This window comes from Trichogramma pretiosum, unplaced genomic scaffold, assembly GCF_000599845.2.
Source record: "Trichogramma pretiosum strain Unisexual culture from Peru unplaced genomic scaffold, Tpre_2.0 scaffold1, whole genome shotgun sequence".
Lineage (NCBI taxonomy): Eukaryota > Metazoa > Arthropoda > Insecta > Hymenoptera > Trichogrammatidae > Trichogramma > Trichogramma pretiosum.
The window spans coordinates 3883905-3907508 of record NW_019641703.1 but is presented as its reverse complement, the minus strand read 5'-3'; the positions used below and the strand labels follow the sequence as shown (position 1 = coordinate 3907508).

The 23604-nt window shown below is 42.4% G+C and overlaps 6 protein-coding genes and 1 long non-coding RNA gene across 7 annotated transcripts; all 7 read left to right on the top strand.

Annotated features, from left to right (window-relative positions):
* The first annotated feature begins 951 nt into the window (after positions 1–951).
* Positions 952–4296, top strand: LOC106653510 (zinc finger protein 91-like). Its single transcript, XM_023462846.1, has 3 exons — positions 952–1211; positions 2039–2460; positions 3636–4296. Exons 1-3 carry the CDS (start codon positions 1197–1199, stop codon positions 4294–4296), a joined length of 1098 nt encoding a protein of 365 aa, XP_023318614.1. The 5' UTR covers positions 952–1196.
* Positions 4297–8932: 4636 nt separating this feature from the next.
* LOC106653503 (zinc finger protein 141-like) lies at positions 8933–9871 on the top strand. The gene has a single exon (XM_014372962.1). The coding sequence runs from the start codon at positions 8933–8935 to the stop codon at positions 9869–9871; it is 939 nt and encodes a 312-aa protein (XP_014228448.1).
* A 366-nt stretch (positions 9872–10237) lies between these two features.
* Positions 10238–12789, top strand: LOC106656348 (PR domain zinc finger protein 5-like). The gene is made up of 2 exons (XM_014377294.2): positions 10238–11138; positions 11215–12789. The coding sequence occupies exons 1-2, from the start codon at positions 10843–10845 to the stop codon at positions 12566–12568; spliced, it is 1650 nt and encodes a 549-aa protein (XP_014232780.1). The 5' UTR covers positions 10238–10842; the 3' UTR covers positions 12569–12789.
* A 1620-nt stretch (positions 12790–14409) lies between these two features.
* On the top strand, positions 14410–15889 carry LOC106655566. Its single transcript, XM_014376029.2, has 2 exons — positions 14410–14608; positions 14845–15889. The coding sequence occupies exons 1-2, from the start codon at positions 14583–14585 to the stop codon at positions 15368–15370; spliced, it is 552 nt and encodes a 183-aa protein (XP_014231515.1). The 5' UTR covers positions 14410–14582; the 3' UTR covers positions 15371–15889.
* Positions 15890–16283: 394 nt separating this feature from the next.
* LOC106653493 lies at positions 16284–17399 on the top strand. The gene is made up of 2 exons (XM_023462796.1): positions 16284–17036; positions 17100–17399. Exons 1-2 carry the CDS (start codon positions 16402–16404, stop codon positions 17323–17325), a joined length of 861 nt encoding a protein of 286 aa, XP_023318564.1. The 5' UTR covers positions 16284–16401; the 3' UTR covers positions 17326–17399.
* A 453-nt stretch (positions 17400–17852) lies between these two features.
* LOC106654779 (zinc finger protein 888-like) lies at positions 17853–20503 on the top strand. Its single transcript, XM_014374794.2, has 3 exons — positions 17853–19028; positions 19113–19442; positions 20018–20503. Exons 1-3 carry the CDS (start codon positions 18352–18354, stop codon positions 20472–20474), a joined length of 1464 nt encoding a protein of 487 aa, XP_014230280.1. The 5' UTR covers positions 17853–18351; the 3' UTR covers positions 20475–20503.
* Positions 20504–20505: 2 nt separating this feature from the next.
* Positions 20506–21620, top strand: LOC111694457. Its single transcript, XR_002763643.1, has 2 exons — positions 20506–20548; positions 20625–21620. It is a non-coding gene; the product is annotated as an uncharacterized LOC111694457 (long non-coding RNA).
* The last annotated feature ends 1984 nt before the right edge of the window (positions 21621–23604 follow it).

Below are 23604 nucleotides of genomic sequence, written 5' to 3'. Positions count from 1 at the left end.
GCTTCGGTTATGGGGATATATCATGTGCTTTCCGCTCGCATAATGGACGGCATAATGTGTATTGCTGCATTCGCCAATAACATAAGTAATGGTATATGCGACGCTCGCAAGTTGTAAAGTGTGATATTTTACACGCGCGTAAGACAGGTATACACGCATACACAAATTACGAGATGAAAAAAAAACTCGCTCGAGGATTATACATGTATTAACTTATAAACCCGATCGACGATCTCGAGATTCTCGTAAAAAAAAATCGCCTCATCAGTGTTTCTAATGAAGAGATAATCGGGGTGACAGTTTGCGCGATGACCAAACACGTCTCAAGTTCCTCGTCTCGACCTCTTTTAGTCGTTTGCCGATTTATCATATATTATATTTTATCATTAAAATCCATTCTCCGACACAATGTAACATAAGTACAATTGAAATTTTCGCCTATAAGCGTACTGTACACGCGTGACACGCCGGAGCAGCAGTGACAGGAGGAGCAGAGATGAAATTTGTCTCGCCGCCGCTGCTGCCGATGCCTCCCACGCGCGCCCGCCGATACTTTAACCGAGCGCCCGAGTTTACTATATACTCCCACGTGCGCCTGGCGATCGGTCGCTCACACGTACACAGACGCACGGTTCGCTCGTCATTTACACATTTCATACACACACTCGCACGCGCACACTAACGAGACGCGATATGGTAGGAAAAGATCTTGCAATACGCTCGTACGCGTATATAGACTTTTGCTAATGGTCCCGGAGATATATAGGTAAGGCGCGCGCGAGCTGCACACCGAGGATAATATAACGCTCTGGGGCACAGCAGCAGCACATGTGTGCTTACGGCAGCGGTAGTACTTATATTACGGCACGAGAGCGAGCAATAAGTACACACGCGCTGCAGGTCTGTGTGTAGGTGCACGCGGAGAGAGAAAGGAAGTAAACTTACCGGACTAGTCTCCGTCGCTCTCTCCCGGGTTCTGTGTGTCGTTTGTCGCCCGCGACGACGATCGCGTTACAAAAGTGTCCCTCTCGTCACATGGTGACCGGCATTCGGCATGGACTGATCGGTTGTTTTTTGTCGTTATCGTTCCTTCGACTGGTCTTTCGAGCGATTTAGTGATTTTTTTCTGCGAGTGCGAGTGTTTTCGAAGACGAGCTTAAATATACATACAAGTGCAAACGATAAGGATCGGAATCATGAGAGCCCTGAGGGTATGTAAAGATTTTTTTCAATTTACCTTTATGTATGGATTCCTTCGACGCGATCGCTCTAAAAGTGAAAGTTTCCTCGATTTTTCACGACAATGTATTTCTGCAATAAAAGAAAATTTTAAATAAATAAATAAAAATAATAAAAATTAAAACAAATGCATATGCTTGATGCATTATTCATCCTCTTTTTTTTTCATGTAATTCAACGATTTTAATAACGGCCTTGCCGATCAATTAAATACGAATCTTCGAAATTTGATTGCAAACATTAACGATCTGTTTCCATCCATCAATTAACGTCCAAATACCAAGCCCGAGAAAGTATTATACATATAACAGGCTCCCTCCGAGTGTATAACATCTGCCCGCGCGCGTCATCGCTCGTTCTCGATTCACTAATCGCTATTATATAGATTATCGCTTTGTTCGATCGTCTCTCGTTTCTTTTCTTTCTCTCGCGCGGTTTTCATTCATCATCGACGAACGTGACGATCATCGTAGTCCTGTGGCACACGGCCTCGCGGCACTCGCGCGTGAAAGGCAAGAAATCAAAAGCGTCAACCTACTTGCAAAAAAAAAAAGGAAGACGAAAAAAATCACCGATTTTTTCGAGTCGTCTTTCTATACGCTTACAATCACCAATAGTGTCAACAATAACATCTTAGGCCGCGTGCGCAAATGTGTTTGTCGAGGCTACTGTCACTGCTCGCACAAAAGCTCGCTCGCACATTACGACGAGTGCGCTAATTGACAAACACTGTACGCGCATCACTCGTATGGATAATGCACGCGTTGATCTTTTCGCTTTCTGCGTTGTATCCGTATAGGAGGAAAAAATTGCCGATCTCGAGAGCATCATCCTGTCGATGATCGACCATTACGACGAGCCGCACGAGGACGCAGAGGACAGAGGCAGCGAGCTGCTCAGCGACTCGCTGATGAGATGCATCGATTTCGGGGACGAGAGCAACGGTACCGGTGCTGGTGGTAGTGAGCTCGATGATCTGCTGCTGATGGGTATCAATTCGGATGGGCAGACGAACGATAGCTGCGAGGACGAGGTTGTTTCGACGACGACGACGACATCGAACCACGAAAGTCTGACCGAGGAAATTCAAGTGACATGCAATAATCACCGCAACTGCATCGAGCCGACGGATTTCTTGCCTATTTTGCCAAAGATTACGACGACGACGACGACGACGAGGCAAGGTCTCGCCGATTTCAAGACTGAAAAAAGCACAACGTCGTAAGTATGATACATCGATTGCATTTAATTTTAATGTACCGCGTACGCGTGCTGCACCCGCACCCACACGCGCGGACACGTGTAATACGGGGCCTTGTAAATCCTTGTGTGCATCTCGTGTCTATTACAAGTACGGCTATCTTCGCGCTCAGCGTGCGTTATTGACGTTGATGAATCGAACACGAATCGTGGTTAATTTATAGGAGCAGTAGAGAAACGGAATTGGGTGTATATTTTTCCTTGGTAGAGATGTTTAACATTACAGTGATGGTCGGTGATCAAAACATGACTATTTTAAAGGTTTTAAAATGCTAGCGATTTTTCTGTTACAATTGTATGGTACAGTTATTGAGCGCGTTTAAATTGACCAGACACTGACAGTTCAATCGTTTCAAAACATTTAGACGAGTTTTCATACAACTCAAATAGGATAATACTGATTTGAGTCTTCGCCGCTAGATGTCGAGTACCTTTCAATCTATAAATCTGCAAGTGGCAAAGTTAAAATAATTGTATAAGTCGAAGCACGGTTTTGAAATTACTTCACAGTAATACTAAATTATTTTTTTTTGTTTACCAGCTTACCGATCTTTTTTTACCGATCTCGTTTTTCCGATATATGAAATTCGCATTCATGTCATGCTTTTTGTTTCACGTGTTACGCTATAGTAGAGTGTACAAATATAAACGCGAGCGCGCGAAAAACGCGTTTTTCATAAACATTACTTTTTATATATTCGTATGTATTCCTTATATACTGCCGGTTGAGATTGCGCAACAACGGCACTTTGCGCGACTTTGTGTCTTGCGAGTTTTGCCGTTGATGTCCAATTAATATTCAACGGTCGTTAAAGAGAACCAGGTAATATAAATTCGCTAGAAAAATATCATCGCACGCGCGAGAGATGTTTCAAAGCGTTATCTTGCGCATTATGGTGAGCGCGCGCGTGTGGCAGCGACCGCACAAAATTCATAATGCGGGTATATTTATACGTTATAACAACAATCACAATAACATCGACGCGTGCACGCGATGTATCGGCGGATCGAGATCCGCAGAAATTTATAATGACACGTTGCGCGTCATACACACACACTGACTGCACGATTCCCTTCCTTTCTCTCTCTCTCTCTATGTCTCTCTTTTCCGAGACTCATTAAAAATCATTACGCAGCGGCAGTGGCAGTAGCAGAGTCCAACGACCGCGACGTTTCCTGGTCATCGAGATGGGCTCGGGCCGTCGACTCTACTCGTGCAGCGAGTGTCCCCTCGGCTTCCTGGAGGCCGGCGATCTCGAGGCGCACCTCGTCGCGTGCCATCCGGAGCTCGAGCGTCGCCACGTCTGTCGGGAGTGCGGCAAGGCGTTCGCGGCGCCTCGCCACCTCTGGAAGCATCGCCGCGAGGTGCACCGTTTGGCGGCCCAAGTGGACCTGCATCATCGCTGCGAGCAGTGCCAGCGAGGCTTCAAGCTCGCCGACAAGCTGCGACGACATCGGGCCACGGTGCACGGCTTGATCACGACTGGAAGAGGAGGAGGAGGGGCAGCAGCCGAGTACAGCAACAAGTACCAGTGCGACGAGTGCGGCAAGTGCTTCAATCGGCCGGACAATCTGACGCAGCACAGGGCCTACAGGCACGCGGGCAAGTTTCGCACCTTCGAGTGCCGGCGCTGCGGCAAGAAGTTCGGCAAGATGGGAAGTCTGAAGAGGCACGGCGCCGACTGCTCCAGGGACGAGAAGCTCTATCTCTATAACGCTGGGTTGCGAGTGACCCAGCAGCAGCAACAGCAGCTCGCCGAGGCAACTGTCGCCGGTTTGATCTCTAAACCGATTTAGCCTTATTGTTTTTTTTTTTTGTTTTTAACGAAATTTGTAAACTAACTGACTGAGTATGTATAAGTGTATATGCGTGCTGCGCAATGTATGAATGTGCATTAGTTGCGAAAGAAAATTTGCAGATGAATGCAGAATAGTGAGTGTAATAAAACTTTGTTATTGCTCGCGCGTTGAGTACTTTTTAAATATATATAACTAGAGAAAAAAATACATTGGCTTAAGTATCGCGCGCGAATAATTATTATCAGTATAAAATTTTAATGCTCTATTGCACGAAGTTGAGGAGAAGGTTGAATTAGATTCACATAAATCGCTGTATCTATAAAATTATTTAATTCGTGCGTAATGGAACACCACAACCGGATCCTAGATCCTCTTGGCACGTTCAATTGGTTTGAATTTAAGTTGGGAGGTTATGTAGAAGAGTCTGTCAATGTTATATTTTCTTTGGAAAAAAATAAGCCGGTACAAACAATGCGTACGTCCTTTTCTACCCAGTACGGAGTTGTACTTTCAGGTTAAATTGAAAACCGCTCTTATCCTAAAACGTTGACTTTTCTCTTATGGTTTTCGATAATTCGGTTATACGCCATCTAGCGGTAACTTATGAACTACTGCGCACCTAAAAATAAGTTAAAAACCCATGGAATTTTTAACTTTCTTTCGATGGCTTTCAATGTTGTTTTTCGGTTTTAAACATAATGTATTACTTTTAATGCGAGTATTGTTATTTAATTTCTCAAAATAACATCACTATCCAAATTTTCACTTAAAATTCACATATCGATCAAATTGTAGATATACAGTAAATTTACTTTAATTTTAATATTAGTACCACTCAATTAATCTTAATCGTGTTACTTTATTTTTTACGTAAAAATCGTTAACTGTTAAGAGCAAATGTCATTTTAAATTAATTGTAATGTAGGAGGTCATTAACTTATGACTGCTTGAATATTCCAGTACAAAAGTCAGTTAAAAGTACTTGAATAGTGTATCTTCTGATTCTTGAAAATTTACCAACTATCTTAGTATTTTTGTACATAAATCAAAATTTGAATAATAATCACAATAGTTAATGAAAAATAAAAATTATCGTCACGTATTTCGTCAATATAATATAAAGTGCATTGCCGCAAAGAATCGGAGACTGCGATCTGTCCTTTCGCATATAATATACTTAAGGAGTTGCGGCAAATTCATTTGAATGTTTTTACCATTACGTACACAAACAAGTGCGTTACCGGTAAGTACCGAGAGATCGGATCAACGACTCGCTCCCCGCATTAATAGCTGCAGCTCAACGGCGACGATGTATACCTTACACACGTTGGCCGATTTAATGAAAATTCATTGGTCGTCGTCGTCGTCGTCGTCGACCGACAAAACTGCAGGTTTCTGCACGAAGCGTTTCTCAACCTTCGAGCCAAAGAATCCGTCGCTCGAATTATTGAGAGAAAATGTGTACGAAGCTTTTAAGAGCTCTGGCCGCGCATTGGCATCTCGAGGCATGCACACGTTCCTCTCAGCACGTATGAAATACATCGAGATAACGAGCGTGGGAAGACTTATGCATGCGCGCACTCCGCGCGACTCGTATTTATTATTGCCTACAATGTGCATCGGTGACCTATACTAGTAGTCACTGAGCGTAATTGTGTTTCTATAAGCGAACAATTGAAGACGAAGAAGAAGATCAATTAAAGCCTGTATGAGCATGCCCGCGTGTGTACGTCAGGCGACCGATGCACCGGCTATTATAAAAGGAAACGCGATACGCGCGACGCGACGCGCGCACAACAACGTCATCGGTTGCGAGCGCGAGTTTAATCCTATATATCGGCAAATATTGGTTACTCGAAAAATATAATACCTTTTAATAAAGTCGTTCAGTTTCTGTGTGTCTCTTCGCGTGAGTTTCGACCTTGAACTGTACCATATTTTTTTTTGTTACGTATGTTACGATAATACAAATGACGAACGGATCGATTCGCGAAAAACTATAACGCGACGTATAATGTGGGCGATATCTCGACGAGAGACGCAGATACAAAAAAAAAAGACAACGTATACGACGGCAAAATAAATAATATCGTAAGTAGGCAGCACGAGTTCGATCGAAAAATATTATCTTTTGACACAGATGAAAAATACATCGAGTGAATTGGCCCGATTTCGAGTCTCGAAACTTTTTGTACGTGTATGAAATGACAATCAGATATTTGCGGGGGTGGGTGTGCATGTGTCATAGTGTTTTCTCGCGCGCACGATCACCTCGAATTGTCGTGGACAAATTTCTATCGCGCAACGATCCGCGCGTCCTTGGCACATTAGGGCGCCGCGCACTCACACAAATCCCATTTGCGCAATATACCTATACGTGTATTTATTCCAGCAACGGCCAGTATGTGTGTGTTTGTGTATGCGGCTCTAACGAGATATTGGCGCGCGAGCAAGCAAGCGAGCAAGCGACAATATATAGCGGCGGTGCACTTCAGAGGCACTCCATAATCGAATTATGTACGCTCCAGTGGCGTAATTGTTTTTTTCTTTTCTCTCGTTTTCTCTCTCTCTCTCTCTCTCACTCTCTGTCTCTTCTCTCTTCTCGCTCGATACGACGAAGGTTTTATCGGCTCTTGCGCTTTGCGATTTTGTAAAATATAGCTCTCCGACGAAAAAAAGATTCGAGCCACCGAGTGTGGTATTGATGCAGGTAGACGCAGGCGCGCGATTTTCGCATTAACGCGCGCGCGCGTCAGCTTATATACCGATGATCCGCGCGACGATATGACGCTCGTTTGGAATAATAAAAAAGAAATATAATGTATGCATCGGAGCTCTCGGGCGCGCGCGACCGCGCCGCATTTATATATAGTAGATTATGTATACTTCATCAACGCGTTAATAGCGTCGCCTATATAGCTTCTCTCTCTCTCTCTCTCTCTATCTCTTTTTTTCCTTTTTTTTTATATCCCCAACGCAGTCGGAGCACGTTTCAAAGACAAGGTCATCCTTTCTCGATTCATCAAACTCGATCCCCGTCCGCCAAGAAGCAGCCGTACAGCAGTAGCAACGGCAGCAGCAACAGCTCCTTCTATATATTCCACGATGCACGAATACCATGAAAAATCAAACTACTACTGCGCTCAGCGGCGTACGGCCGTCAGAATATATAGCAATAGCAACAAACAGGCGGAGCTGCTCCGTGCTGCAGCGCGATATATATATGAAAAATATTCGCCTGTTCAGTATATAGTTGCTCGGCGGGCTGTGTCGAGCGAGTCTGTGCGGCTGCGGTATAGTAGCGGCATAGAGTTTACGCGCAGAGACCGCACAGACGGAAGCGTACACAGCAGCAGCAGCAGCAGCAGCAGCAGCAATCGGGTTTACGCATACAAACGTCTTTATCTGACGCAGTGCGCGCTGCCTCTTATCGATATTTCGATAAAAATGATGAAGTTGTGTCGCGCGGTGCCGGCGGCGAGGAAACGACTCTTACGTACGCGTAAGGAGTGACATTAAATAACAAAAAAAATTAACGAGGCTCGTAATAAAGTAAGCCCGCGAAAGTTTAGCGCGTGAATCGCGAGTGCGTCGACGAATTTGAAAAACAAGCGCGAGTGCGTGCATATAGTGTTTACGACACACGCTACCGATCACCAAAAGAGTCACTATGGCGGCGGCGGCGGGATAGGAAAAACGAGCCGCTGCCTGCTGAACGCACTACAGTGAAACATTACACAGTGCAGAGAGTGAGAGAGAGAGGAAAGCAAAACAACGCTTCGGAGCAACAGTCGCTCGGCTCGTTTGCCGCCGGAGCGTGCACAGCAACACGCAGCTCGGTGCTCGTATAAAAGAGAGAGAAGTGCATAGAGTACTTACACATGCACCGCGCATATAATACAAAATACGCTGCGCTACAGTACGTATATACGCGCGCGGCGGTACCGTTTACTTTCACGAGAGGCTAAACTCTTCTGTACTCTCTGCGCTATGTCATGTAGTACTTGCATGTATACATATCTCTCTCGCACTCTTTTGCTCTCCCACTCGGGTTCCGTCTCTCTTTCTCTCTCTCTCTAGCTTAGCAACAAACAAGTAGTAGTAGTAGCTGATGTTGCTGCTGCTGCTGTTGCGGCTGGCGGCTGCATGCAGTCGTCTCTCGCGCGCTGGCTCAAATATACCAACCAAGTGCAGTCGGTGTTGTGTGTGCAATATATAAACACGGTATAAAACAGCAGCGGTAGCAGCAAGAGGAGCAGCAACAGCACCTCGAAAGAGAGAGAGAGAGAGATAGACGCTAGCGATGGTGACACGCTGGTACTACGACAAAGATCGTCGGCATCCGCCTCAGCGCAACAGCAGCAGCAGCAGATAGATAGAAATTAGTTAGTTAGCTCTCGCACGCGCTCACGACGACGACGACGACGACGACAGACTCTACAAACACGCACACGCGCGATTTAAAACATTATTAACGAGAAGATAAAAGCCGCCTACTTTAGACATTGCCATACATGGGAGAGCTGCTCGAGTGAATCACTGGCCTGCGTGTGTCGTCGTCGCTCGAGTATTTTAAGTATAATTCGCCACATAGAGCTGCTTGCCACTGTCAGTCAGTGCTTTCTGATCGAGCATGGCCCCGGCAATCAAGTTCGTACTGGCCAGCTCGCTCGACTGCGGCAAGCGGATCGTCCGGACGCCGTACGAACGATCATCGCCGAGCGAGCAGCGCGACAAGGACCCCAGGAGCGATCGGTTCATCTGCAGCGTCGAGCGACCGATCCGATCGCCATCGGCGTTGACCATCGCCAGCAGCGACTCGAACGATACTCGCGTCGCGATCGGAGGTAGATTGTATCGCTGCATGCGCTGCGACTGCGCCTCGTACTTCGCCACCTTTCCGGAGTTCAAGTTTCATCTGGCCCTGGCGCATCCGAGCCTCAGGCTCAAGTACGTGTGTCGGGTGTGCGGCAAGGGCTTCGCTACGGCGAACGTGCGCAACAAACACCGCAAGATTCAGCACGACGGCGCCAAGGCCATCGACGATGGCAATTACGAGGACGAGAAGGAGGGCGTCGTCGACGACGATCGGTTGCTGCTGGCCGCCGCGCGCCGTCACGTCTGCGACAAGTGTCAGCGCAGCTTTCGCGACCCGGACAATCTCAAGAGGCACGTGGCCACGGTTCATCGGGCCGAAGGCTCGTGCGCCCGGCCCCACAAGTGCGACCAGTGCGACAAGGCCTACTCGCGCAAGGACCATCTCAAGGAGCATCGAGCTATCAGTCACGACAGCAGCGAAAAATCGGCAGCGTTGCAGCAGCAGCAGAAACCAAAGCACACCTGCGCCAGCTGCGGCAAGGGCTTCCAGCGCAAGGACAGTTTCAGGTATCACGAGCGCCACAAGCCGTGCGCCCTCGTGGTCAATAAACTCGCCTGCGACAGGTGCGGCCGTGAGTTTCGCCGGAGATGCGATCTGACCAGGCACTGCGCCACCTGCGCGGAGAGGAATCGGCATGAATCGTCGTCGTCGTCGTCGTCGTCGTCGATCGTCGAGATGGACGAGGACGTTTGATGTGATTTGGTTGCGTGGGTGTGTGAAATCTATCGTTTTTCAAGTGAAAGATCGGCAATACCGATCCCATTTTAAAGGACAAAGTGTCGATATCCGTTGATTGTGTGTTGGGGACATTTTTTATACATTGTTATCGGTCTCCTATATTTTTTATTCGAATCGAGACGATAACTTATATTTTACACGTGGCTGCGATCGAATACAGTATTTTACGTAAGCCGAAACGAATCGCGAATAATCGCTCGTTTCTTCGGAATTCGCTTGACCGTAAATGTCGCCTCCGCGACAAGCCACTCGTTAATAATAACAACAATAACAAAACAACAGCGAAAAAAAACCTCGATAACTGTTTATACATATCGAGAACGTTACGTGATTAGTCGACTTTGGGAGGTTTAAATTCGCGATCCAAGCATCGAGTCGTTTGATTACGCCTGATGTTCGATGACGGTCAGGAATTTTGACGTTTCGAGCAGCACGCGAGTCGCGTGTTTTGCTTTTGTTATCGCTTGCATGGTGGTGCACCCGCCAACACGTGGACGGCGGCGGAGGCTCGCCGACTTTTAAACGATGCCGCAGTACCTGCATGCGAGCATGTACGCAATGTAACGTGAATGCTATAATACCATAACAACATGAAGTACCTCGGTGTCGCAACTGTCGAATTCGTATTTAATTTTTTATGTGTTCGTTCATCAATGAAAATACTCACTAATTGTAAAATTGTTCAATCCTAGTTACGTATCATTATTTGAATCGATGTGTGTGCCTGTGTGAGAGTTAGAGCGAACTTTGTTATCCGTAGTTTGCGCAATAGAGCATTTTCATAACCTCGATGAAAATTGAATCAGAGCCAGTATTAATTGGTACAGTCAGTAACAACGAAATAATGAATGAATTTCATTATGTTTGTAAGTTAGTTGAACGTCGAGTAATTGTCTACTTGTTAAGCTAAATTTGTACGAAAAAAAATGGGGGTAGAGGACGGCAGCATGGATATCAACCTGGCGATTCAAGCCCTGGCTAAGTTTGCAAGATATACAAATGCATGTGCTAACAAAGTACCGTATGTAATAGTTGACAGGAAACCCTTTCAATTTATCAAAAAAGAACCTCCTGAAATTGAAAGAGATCTGCCTGCAGTTGAGATTGAGTCTGGAAATGAACGTAAATTAGAAAATCAAAAAGTTGAACAAAACATTCCAGAAGATAAATTCAATGAACAAAATGCAGAGTATCAATGTGATCTATTGCCAAAAGATAATGTGTAAGTAGGCAATAACTTTTTATTTTTTCTACAATTTACGTTCTATATAAACTATAAAATACTTTTTGACTTACAGATTACAAGAGAAAGTAAGGAATATTTTTAAAGCTTTTACAGTAAATTCTCAGATGGCAAATCGATGCAGATTTTGTGATAAAGTTTTCGTATATGTAGGTAATAAGATAAAGCATGAAAATGAGAAGCACCCTCACAATTACAATAAAAATGAAAAGCCTCAGTTATCCGAATCGTCTACAACAAAGTCAGAAAAAATAAATGACAAGAGCCTTAACTTGATATTAAATAGTAAGCCTAAGCTAGAAAATAAATGCAGATTTTGTGATAGAATATTCAAATATGTAGGTAGTAAGATCAAGCATGAAAATGAAAAGCATGTTCGCAATAATTACAAAAATGAAAATCATCAGCTATCAGAATCATCTACAATAAAATCGGAAAAAGGAAATGAAAAAAGCCTCAAATTTATTGTAAATGGTGACTTGATAATAAACGGTAACTTGATATTAAATGGAGAGCCTCAACTAGAAAATAAATGCAGATTTTGTGATAAAGTATTCAAACATGCAAGTCGTAAGACCAAGCATGAAAATGAAAAGCACCTTCAGCACAATGACAGCAAAAATCAAAAGCCTCAGCTGTCAGAATCATCAACAAAAAAATCAGAAAAAATTGATACAAAAAGTCTTAACTCAATATTAAACGATAAGCCCCAGCTATCAGATTCATCTACAAAAAAATCAGAAAAAATAAATAAAAAAAGCCTTAAATCGATATTAAATGGTGAGCCTCAGCCAAAATTGATCAAACACAAAAAAAATCAGTCCCTACAAAATTGCAGAAAAAAAAACGTTGTATTCAGTTGTGATCTTTGTCATAAAACATTTGACACTCATAGACTAGTGAGTAAGCACATCTGGAATGTGCACAGAGCAAGACGTCATGTTTGCACAATTTGTAAAATGAAATTCAAGCACCAGTATCAATTAGAGATCCATTTGAATACCCATACAAGATTAAGAAGTTTTCAGTGTGATAACTGTAAACAGCAATTTGCTACAAAAAGTGCTGTAAAATATCATGTGCTGATGAAAGTCTGTACTAAAAAAGAAGTAACGAACAAACTTAAAAGCAAAGTAACTTGCCATTTATGCAAAAAAATTATTTCTACAAAAGCAAACTTAAAAAAACATTTAATAGTGTGTGATCCAAAATATGAGAAAAACACAGAAAAATGCGCTATATGTGATAAAAGCTTTAAAACTAAATCATACCTCCGAAAACATTTAGTACATTCTCACTCGTCACAGAGAGAATGCATTTGTCATCATTGTAATAGAAAATTTACTCGTAAAGATAATTTGAAATTTCATTTATATTCACGTTGTTTGCACAAATGGAATGAAGTATAGTTGTTATGATGGTAAAATTTCTTAAATTATTTTATTCCAGTTAAATATTTTTAAGTAGGCCTGTGTATCTCAATTATAGTTGTGAAAATGTTAAGTGATATATTATGGACCTAGAAAAGTAAAAAAGAAAATGTCTCTGATGATGATGATCTGAGGCCTTGTTATCTTCATAGCGTGTAAACTATTTTTTTAATGCTTGAATGGTTGAAATATCTCTGATATAAAAGTATTATGTAATAAATTTTCATAAATCAAAGATTCAAGTGAACAATTTTTATTTCTCCAAATCATTGTCCCATAATCATTTTTAAGAGTTCAATTTGATTAATTACTTTTCATTCACAATTGATAATTACTCACTCATGTTCAGTGTAAAAACTGAAAGAAAACTGCTAGCCATTTTAAAAAAATTCATTTTATAAGTACATGATATGAAAATGGAAAATTATTTTCTCTCAATGTGCGCTTTTTAGAACTTAGAAAGTCTCTTCATCGTGAGTAAGATAAAGTCATACTTTTTTGATTGTACAAGGAAAATTGAGTCTTCTTTCTTTTAAATCTAAGTCAAATATAAAACGATAATTTACAACAAAGGTGATGATAAATCTACTGTTGTCGCAATATGATAAAAATTCAGTAATTTTTCCTTTTAAAATCGTATAAAATAGCTTGGTCGCTACCATCGTTCAAGACTTTTGGTGTCTCTTATTGATCACTTGCACGTCATAATGAAGTTACTGACTTTCTTTGCCTTACTCATCGTGGTTCTGATAGGCCTTTTCTCCAGACCTGTATACGGTAACGAATTTTAATCTAACGTATCAATTAAAGGACGAAGAAGAAAATTCAATTGCCACATTACGCATTTTACAAACATTTTTAAATTAATTTTTCAGGAGCTTGCACGAAAGCGGCTTGCGTAGCTCATTGCAAACGCATCGGTGGCGTAAACGGCGTGTGCACTCGCAACGGATGCGTTTGTGCTATACCATAAACTTTCGTTTATAAATCATCAGTGCGATGAGAAAAAGCATGAAAATTTCGATTCATGTACTTTTTCGAATAATTTCTACTAAACTATATATTTGAATAAAATTCGATGAAAGATAATTAACGGTGACTTAATAAAAAGACATGCAAGTATGTATTTTTGGGTCCATTCTCTTTTTCTCATTTATTTCAGACCTGAAATATATTCCCTTTTAGCGGTACTCAATATTCGTTTTAAATAGAAAAAACCGAACGAAAACAAAACAACTGACAAATATGCAAACCAAAATCGAGTCTTTATCTCATTCATTTATCTCTTGTACTTTGTGTTAATTCGAGAGTGACACAAGAGCGAAACTTATACAAATCTTTTGTACAAAGCAACAAATAATTGTAATTTAAATATTAATTTTAAATTATAATGTGGTACCTGCTTTTCTCATTCTTGTCTCCGAATTTGTTACTTAGGCTGATGGATGACTTCAAAAGGCGCGAAATCACGCGAGAAGATAAACGACTCTTCACTCTGGGCATCCTGACAAGGACGACTATAACTTTAGATCTCGAAAGACGTCTTCGAGTTGATGTTATTAAATACATCGTAATGCTGAATTGAAAACAACGATTTTACAATTCCTTATAAACAGAAATATTTCATGAAAACCTCTCAAATATTAACTCAAACTAATAAGAGGAAAAAAGTCTTTGAAAAATACTCCCGAAACGACTCCGTTTTATCGTGCTTGGCGCTCGATTTTACTCGCGCGAAGGCTCGTCCGTGAGCAGGCGCCCTCTGCCGTTTACTCTTCGAATTCGACCCGAGCAGAACGCATTAACCGACTACACGATCTGCCGGCCGGGCAGCAGCTCGGCAGCGTTCACACATACCAACAACAACGTCGTTATCACGGTTCAAAGTCGCAACAAACTTTTTTCATACTCGATCCGCGAGGATTGGATTTTCTTCTTCTCTCGAGTAATCCGTTAGCTTTCGAACAATTGATTGCTGCATCGGAGCGTCATCATGGTAGCGAATAAAGATGCTGGCAAGTAAGTCAAATGCAACGAAAGACAACCTAAAAATTCGCCCTGTTTACATAGCCGCAACGATCGCTTGTATGTACAGATTTATTCGAGAATCGATGAAAGAAAAGATTCGCCGTTCGAGTTACTCTCTTCTTGAAGTGTCAATTTTTCCGTTGTCATAACACTGTGTGCACGCGATCCCAAAATACACGTGTGCGTTCGTATACTGTGTCAATGCAAAATTTAAATTTCATCCACAGATCGATCGAAGTCGTCGACCTTACGGACGACTCCGCCATCGATTGGACCGCGAGTCAACTCTACCAGCCACCACCGCCGAAGCCCAAGTACGTATTCGCGAGTTCGCTCGTGAAGCTCGCTGATTTACAATCGACCACCTCTGATGAAAATACATCTGTCGCTGTGACGTCGACGGTCATCGAGGATCGCAGCGCGGCCGGCGAATTATGCACGACCACCGCCACCACCACCATCGTGACCGCAGCGGTAACTGCTGAAACGAACTTGGACCGGCCGCCGCCCCCTCAAGCGAATAATTGGCGCATCAAAATCACGAAACTGCCCCAAGACAACAACAAGACGCTGTACACGTGCACCGTGTGTCCGGACGACGATCAGCGGCCGACCTTCGATTGCATCAAGGAGTGCAAAGTACATCTGCGCGAGATCCACGCCGACTCGGGCTACACGTGCTTCTGTGTGCTCTGCGGGATTCTGCTCGACACCGACGAGCTGCTTCTGGCTCACATGGAACAGTCGCATTAACGATAAATGTATTATATTAATAATAATGAAATTAAGAAAAATTCAAAAAACCGACCATGGCGATGCGCGCCCCCGATTCGGAGCGTAATAATAATGATGTATCATATTAATAATAATAAAATTGAGAAAAATTCAAAAAACCGACCATGGCGATGCGCGCCCCCGATTCGGAGCGTAATAATAATGATGTATTATATTAATAATAATGAAATTGAGAAAAATTCAAAAAACCGACCATGGCGATGCGCGCCCCCGATTTAGTGCATAATAATAATAATATAGTACGCGGAGTTCGAGGACGAATGTAAATTAATATGCCATGACTTATTTGTAAGATTGATAATAATTTCTACGATTAATTTATTTTAATTTAATGTACATACATACAACAAATAATTATTTGATTCTACTGAAACACTCGTTAATTATATCCGAACGATGCGTATTGCATCGGAATTGTACAATTTTAAGTTACCGATAAAAAAAGAGATTAAAAATATTAAATTTTCATGAACTGCGAAATAATAAAAATTACGAAAAAATCTACTGTATCGATGTCTTGAAATACTTGTCATTCCGATCTCGATACCAAACAATAGAACGCAAGGAAAGTTAGATGTCACTAACTCACTCATCGTTGTAGGGTACGCACACACATACGTACTTACACGACGCAAAGTAGCGTTGGCGCGTAAAACATTTCCCCAACGACGTTAACGGCATGGCAGTTTGGGGGCGCTGCCTAACGTCCACAAGCCTATAATCGAAAATAAGACGTTAACGGCATTCTATTTTCTTTACAATGGGTTTCTGCGATGCGCTGATGCAAGACCAACACACACCTACGCAGTCATCGTCAGCGATCGATCGTCGAGTAGATCAACGTCTAACGGACAGAATCACAGTTACCTGCGGAAAATTAACCTAAATTAGATTCGTTTTTCATTTGTTTTTTCATTTGTTTTTTCTAAAAAACAAAAGTGACGCATTGAGCACTTGTAAATTGGCAGGTTTTATTGACAATTGTTAATATGTATAAAATGGATTGTTGGACTAATATCGCTAACTGGACATCTACCGCAACGGGAATAGAAACGTTCCAAACTTCAATTATAATAAATCAAGAATTTTTTTTCGATAAAGATAACGCAGATGCTATTATAAACTTAAGAGAATACTTGATTTTCAACGTTATTGAAGAAGAACATTTAGAAGATACGTTGGTTTTAGCAAATATGCTGCAGGGGTGGATGAAGAGATTCGTCGGCCGAATTATCACGGATTCAGAATTAGAAACGTTCAAACGTACGATTCTCACTTTTAAAATTGATCACTTGAAGTCGGTTAATCTGTATCGAATAAATCGTGGCGTATTGCTCGTCGTTTGCATAGAATATCTCCTGTATCCCGGTAAAGACGACGAAGAATATGAAAAAATATATCGCGGAGACGAACACAAAGCGACCGAGGCATATAACAAACTGTGCAATTATCCAGAACAAACACCACAAGACAATAACACGGTTGAATCGGCCAGATCTTTTTTCGAATGCGAATGGTTTTTCGTCGAAGAAAAATGTTTGGAAACGATAAGAAGATACTTGAGAAGCATCGAAATCGATTCTGAGGAGTTTCTATTCATCAAAAATACATCGATCCGTGTGATGTAAGTAAATATTTAAAAGTAGTTAGTAAAATTTTCTATTCTAAAATTATTTCAAATTTTCAGCAACGCTAACGCATCTCGTATGGATACCATCGACGTTATGAATCAACCAATTTCGCCTGAGAACGACTCCAAGTTCCCTCCACCCAAGACGGTTTTGTCATCATTAGTCAATTTTGTTCCTCCTCAAGTTGTGTCAAAAAAAGTAAACCATGTATTTTCTGAACGTTACTCTCCCGACCAGATAGCATTGGCGCGAATGTTCGATACGAACTTCTGGTCAGCATAAATTATAGAACTTCACGATGATTTTAAAGTTTTCTCCGCGTAACTTCATCGGAAAATGATTAATTAATTTATGTTATAAAAAATAATTCATTTTTTAATTTTATTATGTAGTTACCGGAATGGTTGTACAATTTTTAACCTTTTAAACCTTATAATTGATATTGTATTTTATACCGTACCTCATTAAATATTTTTTCACATTTCGTAGAGTTTTTGTAATCTTTGAACGTTCGATCGTGAACAACTGAGAACCGCGAAAGAACTAGGGAGCCAAAGAGGAGGTCACGTGCGAAAGAAAAACTAGATCTAGTGAGAAATTCGAATGCCTGGCAGGGCGTCACGCATACAGCACACATACACAGAGGCCAGGGATCGAACGATCAACAAACAGAAAAATCTGCGCGCCTTAAAATTCTATTATCCCGCGAATGTCAACACGGCACAAAGGCGCTTAGCGGCGCGAGAGAGCAATGCCAGTGCCGCTCCGAACTGTGTGCCTCGTGTCCGTGTGTGTTTGTGTGTTTGTGTGTGTCTGCGCCGCTGTTGTCCTTTTCGTATAATTAATTACGCGCGCGTGTGTTGTGTGTCAGGCGCTCGAGGCACCGTCATCATGTGTGTGTGAGATCAGTGCGTACAGCGAGTGAGATCGTTTCGCGGGACGATCGTGTGTTGTGTCCATCGTGCAGCAGCAGCTACCCACTCCCCCTCTCTGCCAAGTGTCATATCGCATCATAAGTGTCCTGTGTGCGTTTTGTTCTTTGTACAAAGTGTATTTTTGTGTGTGAAAATAACAGTTTTTACCGGAGATTCAACGTACGAGAGAAGCTGCACCACTGCTCGCGTATACTACACCCATTAAAACCGAATCTCTCTCTCGCGAAGCCTGCGAATTCCGGAAGGCTCCGAATCTCTCTGCCTACTACTAATACTACTATACGCGTCTGTATAACGCGTAACATATATAAAGCGCGCCGCCGTGTGTATTGTATATGTATCGACATAACATACATACATCAAGATAAAAGCCATGAATCATTTCAACTCGACCGGGAGCAGCTTTGACCATGGGGACAACAGGATGGAGGAGGAGGATCTGTCGCCCACCCTGCTCTCCGACAGCAACATGAGCAGTATATTCTTCACGAGCGGCTGCCAGCCGTACGGACAGTCGGCGAGCGATTTGAGGTCACGCCTCGACGAGAGCGCGATCAGCGACGACACCATCTTGCTCGACGATGACTCGAGCGACACCATGATCCTGGACAGGGACGAGGACGAGGAACTGCTCCGCAAGCGGCGCAACTTCGAGCGCTTCAGTCGGATGCAGGGCAGCGTGCAGCTGTCGCAGAATCGGGGCTGCGCCGCCTCGGAGTCGGCCGCGGCGGCCCAGGCGGCGGGCGCCGCGACCCTCAGCCTCTTCGGCCAGGCGAGTCGCAGCGTCGTCAGGAGCAGCGACAACAACAACAACAATAAGAATATCGACGGCAACAACGACAGCAACAACAACATCATCAAGAACAGCAGCAAGAGGAGGATCGATCAACTCGAGGAGGACGACTTAAATTCCGAGTGCATCGAGCGCTTGGACAGCCTGATGCTGAGCGAGATGATCGTTCGTCAGCCCGCCGACAGAAACGACATCGACTACGACTTCGACGACGACGATACCGTGGATCTGGCCCTGCCCAGAACCAGCACTCATTTGTGAGTATATAAACAAAACATAACGTGACACTTGAGAGCGTTTAAGGAAACTTGCCTAATCGTCGAAAATTTTTCTTTCCGCAGACCCCCGATCGAGGACATGACGGACCTGCGTACGGCGACCAACAAAGCCGACACCGCGGGACGCCTGTCGACCGTCAACACGCTCCTGCTGAACTCGGTCGAGTCGGAGTTGGCCTCGCCGGCACCCAGCAGCGACGACGTCTCGCACAATAGTCTGGAGGGAGCCGTCGGCCCTCTGCCCTCGCTGCGTTACAGCTACAAGTCGACCATGATGTTCCCGCCGCCGCTCACGAACAGCAAGCTGCCCTGCACCGAGTGCAGATCCACCTTCCCCTCGAATCTCGAGCTGATCGATCATCAGACGAGAAATCATCCGTATCTTCGTCAAAGGTTTGTGCATATACAATTATTACTGTATGAAATGTAGGATGGTGATTGTACCGATAACCAGTCAGCTAAAAAGTGATCTCTGAAATTTTGATAAACAATTAAATTCTTCATTTTGACATTGAAAACTTGCAAATTGCCCTCAAAGCTGTTTAAATTCACAAAAATAGTTTGAATTACTTTGCGCCAATATCCAGCCACTCAAACAAAAATTACAATTATTGGATAATATTCATCTCAAGTATAATATTTAGATCATTTTAAAACTTGTCCAAACGTTCGAAAACGTTTTTATATAAACGACTTGATGAAAAGTGGCCGAGTATTGGCAGCTTGTTTTCTTAGTTTGAAATTAGCCTGACTTTTTTAGCTGGAAGACTACCCTCAGTGAAAAAAATCTTATGGGTAGACCCAACAAAAGTGGACAGCTCAATGATTTCAAGGATTAATTTTTTTCTGCTCTCTTTCTTGCTGCATCTACCCCTAAGATTTTTTTCAGTGCGCGCCCTAAAATTGCGTGTGAACCATAATTTAACCATTTGTCCTTGTGCTGTCTCTTTGTACCGTTTCGTATGTAGATTCTATTGCGAAGTCTGTGGCATCGGCTACACGAGAAAGGATACGCTCGAGCGACACAAGGCCGATCGCCACGTGCCCATGCCGCACAAGTGCGACGTCTGCAGCAAAATGTTCAGGCGCCCCGAGAACCTGCGGATCCATCTGCGCAGCCAGCACTCCGACGGCGACGTGTACGTCTGTAACAAGTGCCCAAAGACTTTCGGCAAGTCCGAGGCGCTCCAGAAGCACGTCAATCAGAAGCACCAGATCCAGCCGGACCAGATCTGCGAGCACTGCGGCCGGATCTTCGCCAGGAAAGGCAATCTCGTGCAGCACGCGCGACGATGCGCAAGACAGAAGGCCGCGATCAAGGAGGTGACCGAGGTTGTGGCGGAGGTGGTCGCTTGGCCTCTCGCATACCCCGGCAAGATCCAGAAACGAAGAGAAGCGAGCGAGCCAGAGAAAGAGAGAGCATAAGATAATAAGAGAGAGAAAGAGGATGTAAAAAGAAAAAAGAAACATTTTTATGTACAAATGTAAATATTTAGATGGTAAATACACTTATTAATTTAGAATGACAAATCGAGTTTGGACTGATTTTTTTTTTCTTTTTTCTTTCTCTGATAGATTGGAATGTTCAATCATGTGCGAACCAATACGGTCTTTAAAACGATGTGACAATGTTTTGCGCGAAGTATACATAAAATATTACGTAGAGCTGGACCAATAAAAAAAAAGTGATTGACTTCGAATGACGGCCGATTATTGAAAACTTTTATCTCTACTTGAAGACCGGAAAAAAGGCAAGAAAACAAAAAAAAAAACAACGCTCGTTGAAAACGCTACATTTTTGAAATGGGCCTGCTATGTTGAACTTGTATTTATTATATGTATAACGACTGTCTGATCAAAATCAGCAGAGACCTATAGGTGTTTTTGGCGCGCGCGAATAGCGAGAGGTTTTCTACTGCAAGCTGGACCAAACCTGCGTGACTTCCCGCGTGACTCTAATAATTTTTACAGTTATTATTATTATTTTTTTTATTATTTTAAAAATTTTTATTTTTAATTATCCTATGGACGTGGATACTTTGTGTTCGATTATGCAATTGTTTCATGTAAAAAAAATATAGAGAATACAGAAGGAAAAAAAACATGGAAATCTGCTTGCGTATAACCGATGATAATGATGAACGAGCTTTTCGTTAAAAATGTGACGTGCTTACAATAACTGCGGTTTATATATCTGAATTATATTATGCCCCATTTTTCCCAAAGCTTTCTTGCGTTATGATTATTCTCTCACAAAGTGAAAAAAAAAAACAAAAAAAAAAAAAAAAAAAAAAAAAAAGAGGAAACGCAGCCGCGGCACACACAACTCTGTGACAGAGTTACGCTCCCGAAAAAATTGACTGAAACAGACAGAAATAAAAAAAATAATAATAAAAAAACAAGATGGAGAAACGAATTTCGCTTCGTATCATTCAATTATACGGTATTAATTAATTAATATATTGAGGATAGTCGATAAGTAGACAAAAACAAAATGAATTTATTAATGAAATAAATACTTAATAAACGTATCTACGGTTCGACTTTAATAAAATCAATTATCATGCAGAATACGCAATTCTTTATTTTTTTATTTATTTTTACATAACACGATCACATTTATTATAACAATTTTAGTAATAGGTTCAACGTCCGATAAGCGAGATATATGTACCTTTAAAATCGAATGGCTCTTGATTATACCCGTCAAAATTCGCCGCCAAGAATCAATATCATAGGTATTATTTCTCGGTATTTGCTCTCTGATCTGTCCTCTGATATTATACATCTAGTTTCCTGCCTCTGACAATTTGTAATATTCGTATAACCGAAATGTACCTATATCAAAACCACGTGTTAATATGATATAGATAACGCGAGCATCCCTTTGTCGTCTGGGTTTTCCTCGATCTTTTTTCGAATCTATCTCAATGCCCGGAATTGTCACAAAAAAAGAAGCGTCGATATTTTTTCCCCCTCCACTGTCTCTATTAAATATTGACTCATTGATCGAGACTTAAATATCTTTAAATTCGAGAGATAGATCAGCGACAAAAGATCGTAGAAAAAAAAAGAATCTCGATGCATCGCGATCTATCATTAATACCAAACTCGTCTACGATTTCGTAACTCTTTTTTCCCTTCGATCGATTCTCGCGCGCGAGCGCAAAGTTATTTCGAGGCCACTTTTCATGGACAAAAGTTATAACGTGCAGGCACTTGACGAGACGAGCTCTCCTTCTGATACACATAATATTATAAGATACAGTATATAGAGCTATACGAGCAAGAAAGAGATGAGTCGCAAAAAAGTAAATATCCTCTCATCGCTTCCGCTGCCCTTCGTCTTCGATGTAATACGTATCAGGCCCCATCGTGAGCGTGTGTATATACACTCGTATGTGTACTTACACATGCACACATTATAAATCTAGAGAGGCAATTTGGACAAGAGACATTCCCACGCCGCGTGCTCGGCTCGGTTCGTTCTTTTTTTTTTTTTCAAGGACTTGACGCGATAAGGGAGACTCGACGACGCGCGAGAGACGCTCGCAACGCTGTGGAATATGTCACGCGTCGAGTCTTTGTCATGTAATACATAATGTAAAGAAGAAATAACAGGCATACGTGTAAAATGAATCAATCTATGTCTTTAATTTTGCATCGATTATGGCAAGATTGATATACATATAACTGCTATATCCGATGCACACCGCTAATATACACAACATAATTTTCATCGTCGGATCAACACAAATATTAAATAAGTACAAAAGCTCTGCGCCTTGTGAATTTTCTCACGCGTGCAATCGATTCACATTACATCTTTTATGACAAGTGCAGCTTGCATTCGAAATCACATTTCTGTCATCTCTCGGCGTATAAATCGCTCCATATTTATTACGACATAATCCTACAATAATCAACGTTAAAAAGTCATGTGAATGTAATTATGTATCTAACAAAAACAAATAAGAAGAAGAAAAAATCGAATATAACGAGTTATAATGAAAAAAAAATTGGATTACAGAACGAGAGAGAAAAGAGTATGCAAGCTTAATAACACACACACACACGCAAGTGCGCATCGCACGTCCGCTCTATGTGGCGGCGGCGGCAGTCGTCGTCGTCATCCTATACATACACAATCACGGCACACGGTTTATTTGTTTAAAAGCTCGATCGGCGCAACGTCAATCGTATACGCAGCACAGCACTAACACACATTACAGCAGCGGGGAAACACCATTTCGATTCGTTTACAATCGGAGGCCGAGCTTGGTATTTATCGGATATTCATTCCCCGTGTCCGTTTCGATTTCTTTCTTCTTCTATATCGCTGACGCTGCTGCTGACTTACGCATTTACAAATCTATATCGCGCGCACGATACAACTTACACTCGCAAAGATACATGTATACATCCTATATAAGTAGAGCCTAGCATACATTGGTTTGTTTGGCCTGGAAATCTATATATCGCGGATATACGTGCTCGCATACGACGCGTATAAAACGACGACGATGCGTGTCTTTCTCTCTCTCTCTCCGTCTAC

Coding starts and splice junctions, on each gene's coding strand:
- LOC106653510 (XM_023462846.1), top strand. Junction 2,461..3,635: donor ACTGAAAAAAGCACAACGTC/GTAAGTATGATA, acceptor ATCATTACGCAG/CGGCAGTGGCAGTAGCAGAG.
- LOC106653503 (XM_014372962.1), top strand. CDS start 8,933: ATGGCCCCGGCAATCAAGTTCGTACTGGCCAGCTCGCTCGACTGCGGC.
- LOC106656348 (XM_014377294.2), top strand. CDS start 10,843: ATGGGGGTAGAGGACGGCAGCATGGATATCAACCTGGCGATTCAAGCC. Junction 11,139..11,214: donor CTATTGCCAAAAGATAATGT/GTAAGTAGGCAA, acceptor TTTGACTTACAG/ATTACAAGAGAAAGTAAGGA.
- LOC106655566 (XM_014376029.2), top strand. CDS start 14,583: ATGGTAGCGAATAAAGATGCTGGCAA. Junction 14,609..14,844: donor GCGAATAAAGATGCTGGCAA/GTAAGTCAAATG, acceptor TTTCATCCACAG/ATCGATCGAAGTCGTCGACC.
- LOC106653493 (XM_023462796.1), top strand. CDS start 16,402: ATGTATAAAATGGATTGTTGGACTAATATCGCTAACTGGACATCTACC. Junction 17,037..17,099: donor AATACATCGATCCGTGTGAT/GTAAGTAAATAT, acceptor TCAAATTTTCAG/CAACGCTAACGCATCTCGTA.
- LOC106654779 (XM_014374794.2), top strand. CDS start 18,352: ATGAATCATTTCAACTCGACCGGGAGCAGCTTTGACCATGGGGACAAC. Junction 19,029..19,112: donor CCCAGAACCAGCACTCATTT/GTGAGTATATAA, acceptor TTCTTTCCGCAG/ACCCCCGATCGAGGACATGA. Junction 19,443..20,017: donor CATCCGTATCTTCGTCAAAG/GTTTGTGCATAT, acceptor TTTCGTATGTAG/ATTCTATTGCGAAGTCTGTG.